This window comes from Homarus americanus, unplaced genomic scaffold, assembly GCF_018991925.1.
Source record: "Homarus americanus isolate GMGI-L3 unplaced genomic scaffold, GMGI_Hamer_2.0 scaffold23673, whole genome shotgun sequence".
Taxonomy (NCBI): domain Eukaryota; kingdom Metazoa; phylum Arthropoda; class Malacostraca; order Decapoda; family Nephropidae; genus Homarus; species Homarus americanus.
This window is the reverse complement of record NW_024750647.1, coordinates 75,001-90,000: the sequence shown is the minus strand read 5'-3', so window position 1 is coordinate 90,000 and position 15,000 is coordinate 75,001. Positions and strand designations below refer to the sequence as shown.

The 15,000-nt window shown below is 40.3% G+C and overlaps 2 protein-coding genes and 1 long non-coding RNA gene across 3 annotated transcripts in view; 2 read left to right on the top strand and 1 right to left on the bottom strand.

The window, feature by feature from the left end:
• The window catches only part of LOC121854126 (cysteine sulfinic acid decarboxylase-like), an 8,108-nt gene extending 2,866 nt beyond the window's left edge, over positions 1-5,242 (top strand). The window contains exons 3-12 of the mRNA XM_042348518.1: positions 1-148; positions 303-405; positions 619-744; positions 1,318-1,454; positions 1,732-1,814; positions 2,087-2,234; positions 3,178-3,307; positions 3,811-3,909; positions 4,173-4,364; positions 4,620-5,242. The exon at positions 1-148 is cut by the window's left edge and continues 13 nt beyond it. Coding sequence (XP_042204452.1) covers positions 1-148; positions 303-405; positions 619-744; positions 1,318-1,454; positions 1,732-1,814; positions 2,087-2,234; positions 3,178-3,307; positions 3,811-3,909; positions 4,173-4,364; positions 4,620-4,793 — 1,340 coding nt within the window. The 3' untranslated portion in view covers positions 4,794-5,242. The remainder of the gene's footprint in view (positions 149-302; positions 406-618; positions 745-1,317; positions 1,455-1,731; positions 1,815-2,086; positions 2,235-3,177; positions 3,308-3,810; positions 3,910-4,172; positions 4,365-4,619) is intronic.
• Positions 5,243-6,312: 1,070 nt separating this feature from the next.
• Positions 6,313-7,376, top strand: LOC121854125. Its single transcript, XR_006086483.1, has 2 exons — positions 6,313-7,049; positions 7,080-7,376. It is a non-coding gene; the product is annotated as an uncharacterized LOC121854125 (long non-coding RNA).
• A 4,040-nt stretch (positions 7,377-11,416) lies between these two features.
• Positions 11,417-15,000, bottom strand: part of LOC121854123 (four and a half LIM domains protein 2-like) — a 26,605-nt gene continuing 23,021 nt past the window's right edge. The window contains exon 4 of the mRNA XM_042348514.1: positions 11,417-13,294. Within this exon, the coding sequence (XP_042204448.1) occupies positions 13,137-13,294 (158 nt within the window). The 3' untranslated portion in view covers positions 11,417-13,136. The remainder of the gene's footprint in view (positions 13,295-15,000) is intronic.

Below are 15,000 nucleotides of genomic sequence, written 5' to 3'. Positions count from 1 at the left end.
TTCAACCTGACGACCTAAAGAAACGTCTACACCTGACCTTGGAAGACGACCCGGTGACCCAAGGTGACCTGTTGAAGTACCTAGACGAGGTCATTAGGTACAGCGTGAAGACAGGTCATCCCTACTTTATCAATCAGCTGTTTTCCAGGTGAGATAGACAGATAGATAGACAGCCAAATAAATAGACAGATAGATACCCTAACCTAACCAAACCTAACCTAACCCCAACCAAACCTAACCTAACCTAACCTAACCCCAATCAAACCTAACCTAACCAAATTTCTGTCTATCTCAATGGACAGTTTGGACGTGTACGGTCTGGTGGGACAGTGGGTGACAGATGCTCTCAACCCATCTGTCTATACGTATGAGGTGGCTCCTGTCTTCACCCTGATGGAGTTTGAAGTGAGTTACTGTCTAAAAATACCCTAAATTACCCTAAAAATACCCTAAATTACCCTAAAAATACCAAAAATACCTAAAAATACCCTAAATTACCCTAAAATACCTAAAAATACCCTAAATTACCCTAAAAATACCCACATTATGCCCTAAAAATACCCACACCATACCCTAATATACCCACATCATACCCTAATATACCCACTCTGCCCCCAGGTCCTGTCAGAGATGGCCAAACACGTCGGGTATGAGGAACACGATGGATTATTCTCACCGGGTGGCTCCATCTCTAATATGTATGGCATGTTGCTGGCCCGGTATTATCGCTTCCCTGAGATCAAGGTAGGTGTTGGCAGGTGTTGGTGGGTGTTGGTAGGTGTTGGTAGGTGTTGGTGGGTGTTGGTAGGTGTTGGTGGGTGTTGGTAGGTGTTAGCAGGTGTTTGAGAGGGGTTGGGAGGGGTTTGGGTGGTGTAGAAAGGTGTTGGCAGGTGTTTGAGAGGGGTTGGGAGGGGTTGGTGGGTGTTGGTAGGTGTTAGCAGGTGTTTGAGAGGGTTTGGGTGGTGTAGAAAGGTGTTGGCAGGTGTTTGAGAGGGGTTGGTGGGTGTTGGCAGGTGTTTGAGAGGGGTTGGTGGGTGTTGGCAGGTGTTGGTAGGTGTTGGTGTTTGAGAGGGGTTGGGAGGGGTTTGGAGTGTGTGGTGTTGTAAAGGTGTTGGCAGGTGTTGGGAGGGTTGGGAGGTGTTGGAGGTGTCGACAGGTGTTGGGGAGGTTTGGAGGGTTGGCAGGTGTTGGGAGGGAGGTCGGACTTTTCCATCCAAATCAAGACCCAATTCATCTCTCTCTCTCTCTCTCTCTCTCTCCTCTCTCTCTCTCTCTCTCTCTCTCTCTCTCTCTTTCCTCTCTCTCTCTCTCACACAGAAACAAGGCATCACCGGCCTTGGACGTTTGGTAGCCTTCACGTCCATTGATGCCCACTATTCCGTGGTCAAGTCCGCCATCACCCTTGGACTTGGTTCTGATAATCTGATTCTCGTTAACGTGGATGAGAACGGGAGGTGAGTTGGTGTGTGTGTGTGTGTGTGTGTGTGTGTGTGTGTGTGTGTGTGTGTGTGTGACAGACAGACAGACGGACAGTTACCACATCAATAATACCCTAAACTTAACAATATTAACATAAACCTAACCTAACCAATTTTAACATTAACAAAATTAACCATCACCCTCCCCACCACCACCAAAACACAAGAAACACTAAAAAAAACGACATAAAATTTAACATATGAATAACAAACCCATTTTAACTTAGATTAACACGATTTAACATTTTTACAGGATGGATGTTAACCACCTTAAGGAATGTATTACCAAAGCCAGAGAAGAAGGGGGTGTACCGTTCATCGTTTGTGCTACAGCAGGTATGTTAAATTGGTTAATATTAACATTGTGTCTGCTTAAACTGTCGAAATTAACCTCTTTTCTCATCAAATTAAGTTTAATCTATCTTCATTTCTGGTTAATTTAACTCATTTAACCTCTCAGTGACCTTAATTAACCCCGATAACGCAATTTAACCTGTAATTCAACCTTAATTAACCCTCACTTACCTTATTTACCCCACAAGCACCCTTATTTAACCTCCCAGTCGTCTTATTTAACCCCCAATTTAACGTTAATTAAACCCCCGCAGGTACGACAGTGTTAGGTGCTTATGACCCCATCGAAAGAGTGAGTCAGGTGTGTCAAATTGAAGGTCTGTGGTTGCACGTGGACGCCGCTTGGGGTGGTGGGGCGCTGCTGTCACCCTTACATAAACACAAACTGCGTGGCATTCACAGGTTAGATTAATTTAATATACCTGTGTTGTGTATGATTTTGTATACCCTGTACTGTCTAGGTATATTGTTTGTATACCTGTACTGTCTAGGTATATTGTTTGTATACCCTGTACTGTCTAGGTATATTGTTTGTATACCCTGTACTGTCTAGGTATATTGTTTGTATACCTGTACTGTCTAGGTATATTGATTGTATACCTGTACTGTCTAGGTATATTGTTTGTATACCTGTACTGTCTAGGTATATTGTTTGTATACCTGTACTGTCTGGGTATATTGTTTGTATACCTGTACTGTCTAGGTATATTGTTTGTATACCTGTACTGTCTAGGTATATTGTTTGTATACCTGTACTGTCTAGGTATATTGTTTGTATACCTGTACTGTCTAGGTATATTGTTTGTATACCTGTACTGTCTAGGTATATTGTTTGTATACCTGTACTGTCTAGGTATATTGTTTGTATACCTGTACTGTCTAGGTATATTGTTTGTATACCTGTACTGTCTAGGTATATTGTTTGTATACCTGTACTGTCTAGGTATATTGTTTGTATACCTGTACTGTCTAGGTATATTGTTTGTATACCTGTACTGTCTAGGTATATTGTTTGTATACCTGTACTGTCTAGGTATATTGTTTGTATACCTGTACTGTCTAGGTATATTGTTTGTATACCTGTACTGTCTAGGTATATTGTTTGTATACCTGTACTGTCTAGGTATATTGTTTGTATACCTGTACTGTCTAGGTATATTGTTTGTATACCTGTACTGTCTAGGTATATTGTTTGTATACCTGTACTGTCTGGGTATATTGTTTGTATACCTGTACTGTCTAGGTATATTGTTTGTATACCTGTACTGTCTAGATATATTATATAAATACCTACCTACCCACTTACCTATCTATCCATTTAATCCACCTATCCACCTATCCACAGAGCTGACAGCATTACCTGGAACCCACATAAGCTCCTGGCATCACCTCAGCAATGTTCAGTCTTCTTAACACGCCACGTTGGTCTGCTGAAGGACTGTAACTCTGCCAGTGCTGCTTACCTGTTCCAGAGGGTGAGTGAGAGAGAGAGAGAGAGAGAGAGAGAGAGAGAGAGAGAGAGAGAGAGAGAGAGAGAGAGAGAGAGAGAGAGAGAGAGAGAGAGGAGAGAGAGAGAGAGAGAGAGAGAGAGAGAGAGAGAGAGAGGGGGAGAGGGGGGAGAGAGAGAGAGAGAGAGAGAGAGAGAGAGAGAGAGAGAGAGAGAGAGAGAGAGAGAGAGAGAGAGAGAGAGAGAGAGAGAGAGAGAGAGAGAGAGAGAGAGAGAGAGAGAGAGAGAGAGGGGGGTGAGAGAGGAGAGAGAGAGAGAGAGAGAGAGAGAGAGAGAGAGGAGAGAGAGAGAGAGAGAGAGAGAGAGAGAGAGAGAGAGAGAGAGAGGGGAGAGAGAGAGAGAGAGAGAGAGAGAGAGAGAGAGAGAGAGAGAGAGAGAGAGAGAGAGAGAGAGAGAGAGAGAGAGAGAGAGAGAGAGATTTAACATAAACTATAGACATTTATTAACATCAAACATTTGTCTTCTTCCCAGGATAAATTTTATGACACTTCCTACGACACTGGCGATAAACATCTCCAGTGCGGGCGAAGAGCAGATGTTCTCAAGTTCTGGACGATGTGGAAGGCTAAGGTTAGTGTTTGATTAGATCAGGTTAAGTTAATCTCTGTTTTAACTTGAATTAATTTACTTTATCTCTCTCACTATTTGAATTCTCTTAAAACCTCACTCCTTTCCCACCCACCCACCCCCACCCACACCCACCCACACCCACCCACCCACCCACCCACACCCCCCCCACACACCCACTCCACCCACCCACACCCACTCCACCCACCCACTCCACCCCCACCCACCCACCCACCCCACTCAAACACCCTTCCTCTACCCCACAGGGCACAAAAGGACTCACCAAACATATCGAGAAGCTTTTCACCATGTCCAAGCTCTTCGCTGATAAGATACGGTCAAGAGACGGGTTCACACTCCTCTTGGAACCTGAATGTACTAATGTTTGTTTCTGGTACGCCCCACCTTCCCTACGAGGGCATGAGGACAACCCTGATTACACCACACGTCTCCATGCTGTGAGTACTTGTAATAATACCAGTGTGTGTGTGTGTGAGTTTTGAGTACATTGAAAAGACCCCCTCATAACTCAGATATATCTCCATAATTACTCACATAACTCAGATATATCTCCATAATTACTCACATAACTCATAAATATTTCACATAATTCAGAATATATCCATAATTACTCACATAACTCACAAATAAACCTAAATATCGACCCTAAAATGCGTCCAAAAGCAAACACTAATTCCCCTTTTCACTCACAGGTGGCGCCACGGATCAAGGAGAGGATGGTGAAGGAAGGTACAATGATGATAACGTATCAACCTCTACGGGAGAGACACAACTTCTTCAGGCTGGTCCTTCAGAACTCTCAGGTTAATGAAGATGATATTGATTACTTCGTCAGGCAGATAGAGATTCATGGTAGTGATCTATAAGCGCCCCACAGTGCCACATGACCTCAGTAATGAGTATAATTGACCTCTTAGTGCCATAGAGTCATCTGGGGCTCTCATTATTGACATCTAAAGCCCTCATAGACTCTTGATATTGACCTCTTAGTGCCATAGGGTCATCTGGGGCTCTCATTATTGACATCTAAAGCCCTCATAGACTCTTGATATTGACCTCTTAAGCCCTCAGTGCCATGGGGTCATCTGGGGCTCTATAATTGACCTTTAACGACCATTGACCCAATTGGGTATCCTAGTGATGACCTCAACAAGCATTAGGTAGTCATGTGACCATCAGAACTACCTTGGTATAGTGCCTTTAGGGTGCCATACGACCCTCAGAGTTTAATAAAGACCTCGAGGCTTCTGTACGACCTCCAGAAGCCCCCACAACGACCTCAAGGCTTCCGAATGATCACTAAATAACTTCAGAGGCTTCCATGCATCAACAGAAGCCCCCACAACGACCCCAAGGCTTCCGAATGATCACTAAATAACTTCAGAGGCTTCCATACATCAACAGAAGCCCCCACAACGACCTCAAGGCTTCCGAATGATCACTAAATAACTTCAGAGGCTTCCATAACATCAAACAGAAGCCCCCACAACGACCTCAAGGCTTCTGACTGATCACTAAATAACTTCAAGGCTTCCCATACATCAACAGAAGCCCCCACAACGACCAAAGCTTCCTGAATGATCACTAACAACTTCAGAGGCTTCCATACATCAACAGAAGCCCCACACCACCTCACAAGGCTCTGAATGATCACTAAATAACTTCAGAGGCTTCCCATACATCAACAGAAGCCCCCACAACGACCTCAAGGCTTCCGACTGATCACTAAATAATCAGAGGCTTCCTATACATCAACAGCTCCCACAACGACCTCAAGGCTTCCGGAATGACTATCACTAACAACTTCAGAGGCTTCCATACATCAACAGAAGCCCCCACAACGACCTCAAGGGCTTCCTAATGATCACTAAATACCCCAGAGGCTTCCATACATCAACAGAAGCCCCCACAACGACCTCAAGGCTTCCGAATGATCAACAACTTCAGAGGCTTCCATACATCAACAGAAGCCCCCACAACGACCTCAAGGCTTCCGAATGATCACTAAATAACTTCAGAGGCTTCCATACATCAACAGAAGCCCCCACAACGACCTCAAGGCTTCCGAATGAACACTAAACGACTTCAAAGGCTTCCACACGACCACCTCAAGAGATGGTCAGCTTCTTCATGAGAGGAGAAAAAGACGACTATAACGACCCCTACTGATACACCACGACCCCTACTGATACACCACGACCCCTGAAACCTCAACTATCAAGGGGTCGTAATATCACCAGTCCCTATGTTAAATTTTCCTCCTAACTGGTGATGTGGAGAACGTATCTAACCGACTCCACTTAACCAAAAAGGGCGGATCCAGGAATATAAAAAGGGGGTCCAAGAAGTTGTGGGTGGGGGAGGAAAGGGGGTGGAAAAGGGGGGTGTGCTGTAAGTTCCCAGAAAAATTGTTTGAAATCTGACCAATATCAAGGCCATTTTAATGCCATGTGCACTTGATATTAATGAAAAGAAGTGAGAATTATCCACCAGGAAGTCGAAAATCAAAACCAAAATGAATAATCTAACCAAAATCTATTATTAAGTGAGATTAACTAAAAAAAATAATATATATTTTTACTCCTATAACATTACGATTTATATAACATTAAAATTATAGAGAATTATATTTTAATAAACATTAAAAAAAAATTATTATATTTTATCAATAAATTTGTATATATTAAAATATATATTATTATTTAGAATATAAATGATGTATAGTAATTTATATAAGAATGCAGTATTATCATTTCAAAGTATTATACAAATTATATATACTTTTAAAACTATTGGGATTTTGTTTTTATATGTGCATGAAAGTCTAAGTATTTTGAGGTATTATAAAAGTCTATAAAATATGTTTATGAGGCTTTAGTTTTATAAGTCTCAGTTGGACCTTTAATAGTAACTGATGGCTTTGCTATAAGACTGTCGGATGATGTTTAGCGCAGGAAATAGTGACAATACAGGTGTTTTCCCGCCAAAATACAACATTACAGGTGTTTTCCCGCCAAAATACGACATTACAGGTGTTTTCCCGCCAAAATACGACATTACAGGTGTTTTCCCGCCAAAATACGACATTACAGGTGTTTTCCCGCCAAAATACGACATTACAGGTGTTTTCCCGCCAAAATACGACATTACAGGTGATTTCCCGCCAAATTTACCAGAAAACTATCAAATACAAATGTTTCCCGCCAAAAATAACCTGAAAATTTTGGCATAAATAAAAACCATCAAAAACGACAAAAATCTGCCCAAATACACCAGAAAATAGTATTAATCCTAAGGTATTAATTCTTCCCAATACATATCATACAAAACATGTATATTTTCATACATACATCATGCTGTGCATTATGTATAAAATATTTTTTTTTCCATTCATATGTTATCCTACCATCTGGGAGTTCATTGATTTATTAAAATATATATAAAATCGTTGTTTGACTTTTCTTAATAAAATTTAATTCTTGGGATATTTTCTTTTTTAAATTACGAATAATAATAATAATGTAAAGAGAATAATGAGAGAGAGAGAGAGAGAGAGAGAGAGAGAGAGAGAGAGAGAGAGAGAGAGAGAGAGAGAGAGAGCAATATGACCACAACTATACATATGAACTAACCATTACATACCTAACTACAGGTACACTAATTACACCAACTAATTAAAAACAGGTATACTAATTAACCCAACTAATTAACAACAGGTATACTAATTAACCCAACTAATTCAATTAACTACACCTAATTACAGCAATACACTAAGTACCTTCCCTAACTGCTTCCCTGAAATCATTTAAGGGAGATCTATTAAATGTATCTTTTCAAATACAGTACATTAGAAACATCAAATACTTTTCAAATACTTTCCAAATACATTAGAAACATCAAATACTTTTCAAATATATTATAATGGTTTCAGAAACACTTAGCACTGTAACCTGTGTTCATAAAGGCTGCAACACACTTATAATGGTTTCAGAAACACTTAGCACTGTAACCTGTGTTCATAAAGGCTGCAACACACTTATAAAAATTACAGAAACACTTATAATTGTTACAGAAACACTTAAACACTGTAACCTGTGTTCATAAAGGCTGCAACACACTTATAAAAATTACAGAAACACTTATAATGGGTACAGAAACACTTAACCACTGTAACACATTTATTACAGGTGATTAGTTACATCAGCATTAGTATTGTATCATGCACCAACTATAACTGAGCGACCAATAGGAAGCTTTTAAACCACTCAGCACCTTCCTGATTCGTCAACACACAGGGAATATGGTAAACAAATAAGACTCGTTTGTTTTGGTATGCGTGGAACCTCGTTTTGATCGGGTGTTTGGATTTGTGTAGGTCGATGAATGTTAGAATTTGATCGAGTTTTGTTTGTGTAGTTCGGTGAATGTTAGAATTTGATCGAGTTTTGTTTGTGTAGTTCGGTGAATGTTAGAATTTGATCAATTTTTTTTTGTGTAGATTAGAACGTCAGAATCCCAGTTACAAGGACCGAGCATTGTTGTTTGCAGAAAGATCGAAGAATGAGAAACATCATCTAAGACGTCTTTTGTGTGTTTGAGGAGGTCGGTGAATGTTAGAATCTTGCCTAGAACGTTGTGTCGTGTATGTTGATTTTTCACCACAGCCAGATAACCCAACATGAAATACTGTAGTCCCTCGCAGATAAGACTCCACGTCGGTTTGGGGTTACAGTGAGTTACACGAACCGGTGCGTGTTGAATCACCCGACGTCACGGATTCCTAGGCTAACATCCGCCGGTATTGGCTGCGTCATCGTGAAGTAAAATCCAGAGACCAAAAGCATAGTCCTATCGGCACATGAGGTCGGTTTAACTTGAAGGCCATTACGCGCTGTCTGATTGGTCACTACTAACGTATTCCGAACTATCCGCCAAGCCAGTTCAACGTTAAAACTACCATCGATATCCACCTGGTGACTTGCGAATTTCTTGTGTATATAACGCTATGATTTCGTATTCGTCTGTTACCGTGAAAATATATTTATAAATATATTTCATCCAAGAAACGAAACAAATATTCCATAAAAATTTCACAAAATAACTTACACACTTAACTCTTTTATTTTATTACTATTTTTGTTATATATTTAAAAAATAAAGCATCGGAAAAAGAGGCTACGTTAGCCCCACAAACTCAAAGAGGCTTAGATCCCAACGCAAACTTATTCTACGCTGAATAGAAATGAACCTATCAAATTGACCTGCTGACTAAGCCCCGCCTACTTGTTGGTTTCCATAGCGACCACCACACTATAATAGTCTCTGATTGGTCGTTGGTAGCTAGGTGAGTTGTGCCACCACCCCTATTGGTAACCCGACAGCCAATCAATTCCCAGGGAATGTGATGGGTGTTATGGTAACCAAAAGTGGGTGGAGCTTAGTGGAACTTTTTTTAAGTACCAACAGCCAATCACAGTGGAGGATGATGGTGTGTGGCAGATGGTGAGGACGACACCATCACCAGCTATTAACACCATAATCACCATCAGAGTGTGACCATCACCATCAGAGTGTGACAGCCAGTAAGGACACCATCAGCACCATCAACAGGTCAACTACAGACAAAACTCAACACATAACGATGACTTAATGAAGATATAGATAGAGTAGAGTACCGTAGAGTACCTTAGAGTACCATAGAGAACCGTAGAGTACCTTAGAGTACCGTAGAGTACCTTAGAGTACCGTAGAGTACCTTAGAGTACCACAGAGTACAGTAGTAAGCAAACAGTCCATAATCTGGCAGGATTGTATTAATTTTAATGAAGTCTTTCAAAACCAACAATGAATGAACAAGTTGAAATCATATGAAGAAAAAATCGCATAGCGACAGAGCAGTGTTTCATAACTAGCACACACACTGGGGCCCACAGAGCAGTGTTTCATAACTAGCACACACACTGGGGCCCACAGAGCAGTGTTTCATAACTAGCACACACTGGGGCCCACACACTGTTTCATAACTAGCACACACACTAGCACACACTGGGGCCCACACACTGGGGCCCACAGAGCAGTGTTCCATAACTAGCACACACACTGGGGCCCACAGAGCAGTGTTTCATAACTACCACACACTGGGGCCCACACACTGGGGCCCACAGAGCAGTGTTCCATAACTAGCACACACACACTGGGGCCCAGCGTGTGATATACTTGTTATTTAAGCGAGCTAAATATATCATTATATACAAAAACAATAATTCAGGATAAACAAAAACATTTATTTGTTCAGGGAGGCAAATTTGATCGGTGTTTACGACAGTTGATATAACCCGACGTTCGTGACGGTCCGCCGCTCGGGGGGTTTCGTGGTGATCGTAAACCTCGGCAAAACACGAGGGTATTCATCAACCCCCGTCGACACTCGTTAGCGGGTCAAGTCGGGGGATTTAACGCGGCGCGACGTAGTTCTCGACCCTTACCGTGTAAAGTAAACATTAAATAATTATAACGACAAACTCCATTAATAAATCAACCATTAAAATGAATCAGTTTAAAGATTCATCATAAGTGAATATTTAAACCAGAATCATTTTTCAGTAGTTGATATATTAGTAATTTAGTCCTTATATTTATTCCACAGAGAGACTAAACTACCTCACGTCTCTATAACCCCTCAAATGACCTCTTAAATAGACCTAATTGACCTATAAACTATGCAGGAATATATATAATTATAGGAGAGGAGGTAATGCTAGCAAGGCAGCCATGAGGATTGTGTTTCGCCTTCCCCAGTCTACCATCAGGCGAGCCACCATACACATGGGTCAAAAGGTCACTTCTCTAGGGTCAAAAGGTCACTTCTCTACACACCTACAAGTCCAGCCCATGTTAAGGTCAGAGGTCAATGTAAAGTTTTAGGTCAAAGGTCAATGTAATGTTAGGTCAGAGGTCAATGTAAAGGATTAAAAAAAAAGCAACAAAATTCACTGGATTGGTTAAAATTATATAAAAATTAATTAATCTTCCAAGTGTTTGCACCCTATAAGTGGCTGAATGGAGTTCGGTTATATCGTAAATCCCGAGTTTAAGGGCATATTTCCGGGGTATATCGTGGATGCTGAATAGTTTAAGGGCATACGTCCGGGTTATATCGTGGATGCCGGACGGGTTAAGGGCATAAAAGCCGAGTTTTGGTGCAATGCGTTGCTTGTGGGCACCTGAGCTTGGGCCCCCACACAGCGTCTTGTGCCGACAGCGTAAACACAATCTAGTACGGTATCAACGATCTCATAAATGGCGAGAGCTAACAGACGTGGTGGGGGAGGGGGGGGGGAGGAAGGGAAAAAAATAAATCGAGCGGCGGAAACGAAACAATTACTTCGATTTACCTCGATGGGGCGTTTCCTCACTCCGCCCTCGACTGCATTAATCACGTGAATATTAACCGATAAACAAAGATATAACAGTGGCAGTGATGACCCCATAAGAAAAAAAAATAACCCAATTCCACGAGGCATAAAAGGCATCTAAGTTAATTAATACAATAATACATTATAATTCATGTCGTTAACAACACCAGGTAATACAACATGACCTGTGGAAATAAATTTAACATTGATAAACCCGATGAAAAAATGAACATACAGGATTTTTTTTTTATTATTTGTCAAGTAAAAAAAAAAAGGAATTTGATTTATACGATAGTTCTTCTCCCCGCCTGAAGACAAACAAATTGCCTATACCATAAAGCTCATACGAAACAATTATTTACATTTTATTTTTCCCGGGATATGGAAAAAATCAATTAACTCTCTTCCTTCAAACACTCAAGGTACGGAAATGGAAAAAAAAAACCATCATAGTCGTTTATCTCAGGATGAGAGTGGAGCTTCAAACACCGATCTACCGTAACTGTATATAAGCTTGAGTGAGTGAGTGTGTGGTGACCGCTCGAGTATAAGTGAAGGGAATTTGATCTCGTGTCGATGGGTTTCAGTTCGATCTGTGGTCCAATAAGGTTTGAGTCTTTTAGGTAAAGGGATTGAAGTCTATTAAATTCTATTCAATGCTCAATAGAATCTACCAAACATATCCGATCTGGTTAAAATTGAAAGGAATTACTCAAATACTCTCCGACGCCAACTAGAGATGGATTCAGGACTGTTCATTGGAGACTGAACGGTGTAATTTCTGTTCATCAATGACCGAGAACGATGCAAATTCTGTTCACCCGAGACTGAGAATGTTACAAAATCTCTTCGTCCTATACTATAAGAGGTAACTAAATATCCTTCAAGTTTAAATCTATATAAGCGAAGTATTTTTTTTCCTTTAAACATCATGATAAGCTGCAATACTCAAAAGCACGCAGGGTCAAAGATCACAAAACAACGCTTCGGTTAGACTGGGGGGGAATTTAGCGCACAATCCATCTCCCGGCAAAGGGGGGCGTCTACCTCCGCGTTGTTTTTATCCGTTAAGCAAAATATTAAAGGAATTTAGGCACTTGGCAGCAGTGTTACCAGACGAGGCAGATTGTCTTAGTAAATAGTGAAAAAAAAAAGCTATGCAAATATATAATAATTTTTTTTTTTTTTACAGATTGAAATTGGCAAAAAAATTCAATAATATTCTCAATGATTCACAATATTAAACAGACTTAGGGGTTTGTAACTGTAACCTGCACTGTAACCTGCACTGTATTACAAAATATCATCCGTGTGTTTGTTTGTAATCCTGATACAACACTGTAATACACAAATACAGTCATGTGATTCTTTTGTTTTTTGTTATCTCGGCACAGTTACACAATTATGATCTTTATTCACAGTTTATACAATCTATACATTATACATCGTGGGAAATTAACACGCGATGGAGTTTATTCCCTGGTAAATAAACGACGGAACCTCGATATAACGGACTTTCTCGATCTAACGGACTAACATCTCACGTACTGGTCTGCTAAATCGAGGTTCCGCCGCTTACCATCGCCTCACCCCAGAGAAAGACCTCTAGCATGGGGTCATCGTTGTTGTTGTCTGTTTAAACGCGGAATCACGATCGAAGCGTTATTAAAATCCTCAACTCAATATAACCAAAAGAAGGGGGAGGGGGGGGGGTATAGAGAGGGTGTAAGGGGTAAGGGAAAGGGGGGGGTAGGGGGACAATATGGCAACACTGCAGAAAAGAAAAGGTATTGTTTACATAAGCTTCTGTTTAGCACACTCTGGGCATAGGATATCCGCCCCGTCGGTGATGAAACCTTTCCCGACCAGAGATCCCTTGCATACGGCACAGATAAAACAGTCGTTGTGCCAATGTCTGTCCTCGAAGGAGATGAAGCGAGTGCCACCGATGCCTGTTGAGGAGAGAGAGGTTGTAGAGCGAGGCGAGGAGAGAGAGAGACACAAGAATTGAGTTTTGGTTGATTGGTTGGTGGTGATTGTCGAGATTTTTGGTGGTGTCGTCCAGGATCTGCTAGACTAGGTTAGGTCATCCTAGCATTGACATGGTTATCCTAGCATTGATATCATCTCAGATCTGCTAGACAGATCTGCATTATGGTTATCCTAGCATTGATATCATCTCAGATCTGCTAGACTAGGTTAGGTTATCCTAGCATTGATATCATCTCAGACACTAGGTAGGTATCCTAGCATTGATATCATCTCAGATCTGCTAGACTAGGTTAGGTTATCCTAGCATTGATATCATCTCAGATCTGCTAGACTAGGTTAGGTCATCCTAGCATTGACATGGTTATCCTAGCATTGATATCACCTCAGATCTGCTAGACTAGGTTAGGTCATCCTAGCATTGACATGGATATCCTAGCATTGATATCATCTCAGATCTGCTAGACTAGGTTAGGTCATCCTAGCATTATGGTTATCCTAGCATTGATATCATCTCAGATCTGCTAGACTAGGTTAGGTCATCCTAGCATTGACATGGATATCCTAGCATTGATATCATCTCAGATAGACTAGGTTAGGCTAGACTAGGTTAGGTCATCCTATTGATATCATCTCAGATCTGCTAGACATGGTTATCCTAGCATTGATATCACCTCAGATCTGCTAGACTAGGTTAGGTCATCCTAGCATTGACATCACCTCAGATCTGCTAGACTAGGTTAGGTCATCCTAGCATTGACATCACCTCAGATCTGCTAGACTAGGTTAGGTCATCCTAGCATTGACATCATCTCAGATTTGCTATGTTAATGCACATCAACTCAACACTAACCTAACCTAACCTAACAATAGATTCTTAATTGATTGGATGTATATAATTAAAATCACAATAAATTACTTAAAATCACAATAAATGACCTTAAATCACAATAAATTACTTTAAATAACAATAAATGACCTTATATCACAATAAATTACTTAAAATCACAATAAATGACCTTAAATCACAATAAATTACTTAAAATCACAATAAATGACCTTAAATCACAATAAATGACCTTAAATCACAATAAATGACCTTAAATCACAATTAATTACTTAAAATCACAATAAATGACCTTAAATCACAATAAATTACTTAAAATCACAATAAATGACCTTAAATCACAATAAATGACCTTAAATCACAATAAATGACCTTAAATCACAATAAATCATTGCCAATTACACATAAAATAAAAAAAATCATAAATAATTAATTACATAAACACTGTATTTAATCACCTCCAGTAATTGAGTGGATTATGGGTGAGCCTGGTATCGAACTAGTGACTTTTGGTACAGTAAATGAGAACAGTAACCACTCAGCCACAATAGCTATTTTTACAAGCACCATCTTACAATACAGTCAAGAATACAGTTACATAACCTAACCTAACCTGATGTAACCTGACCTGACCTGACCTCACAATAGTCAGAAATACAGTTATAGAATGAGATTACCTGACCTGACCTGATATAAGCAAACCTAATCTAATCTAACCTAACTATACTTTTTTCATTAATAAACTTTTTACAATTATATGACAACTTTTCACATTTTTTTTACAACTTTTTACAATTTTTTACAACTTTTTAACAAAATTTA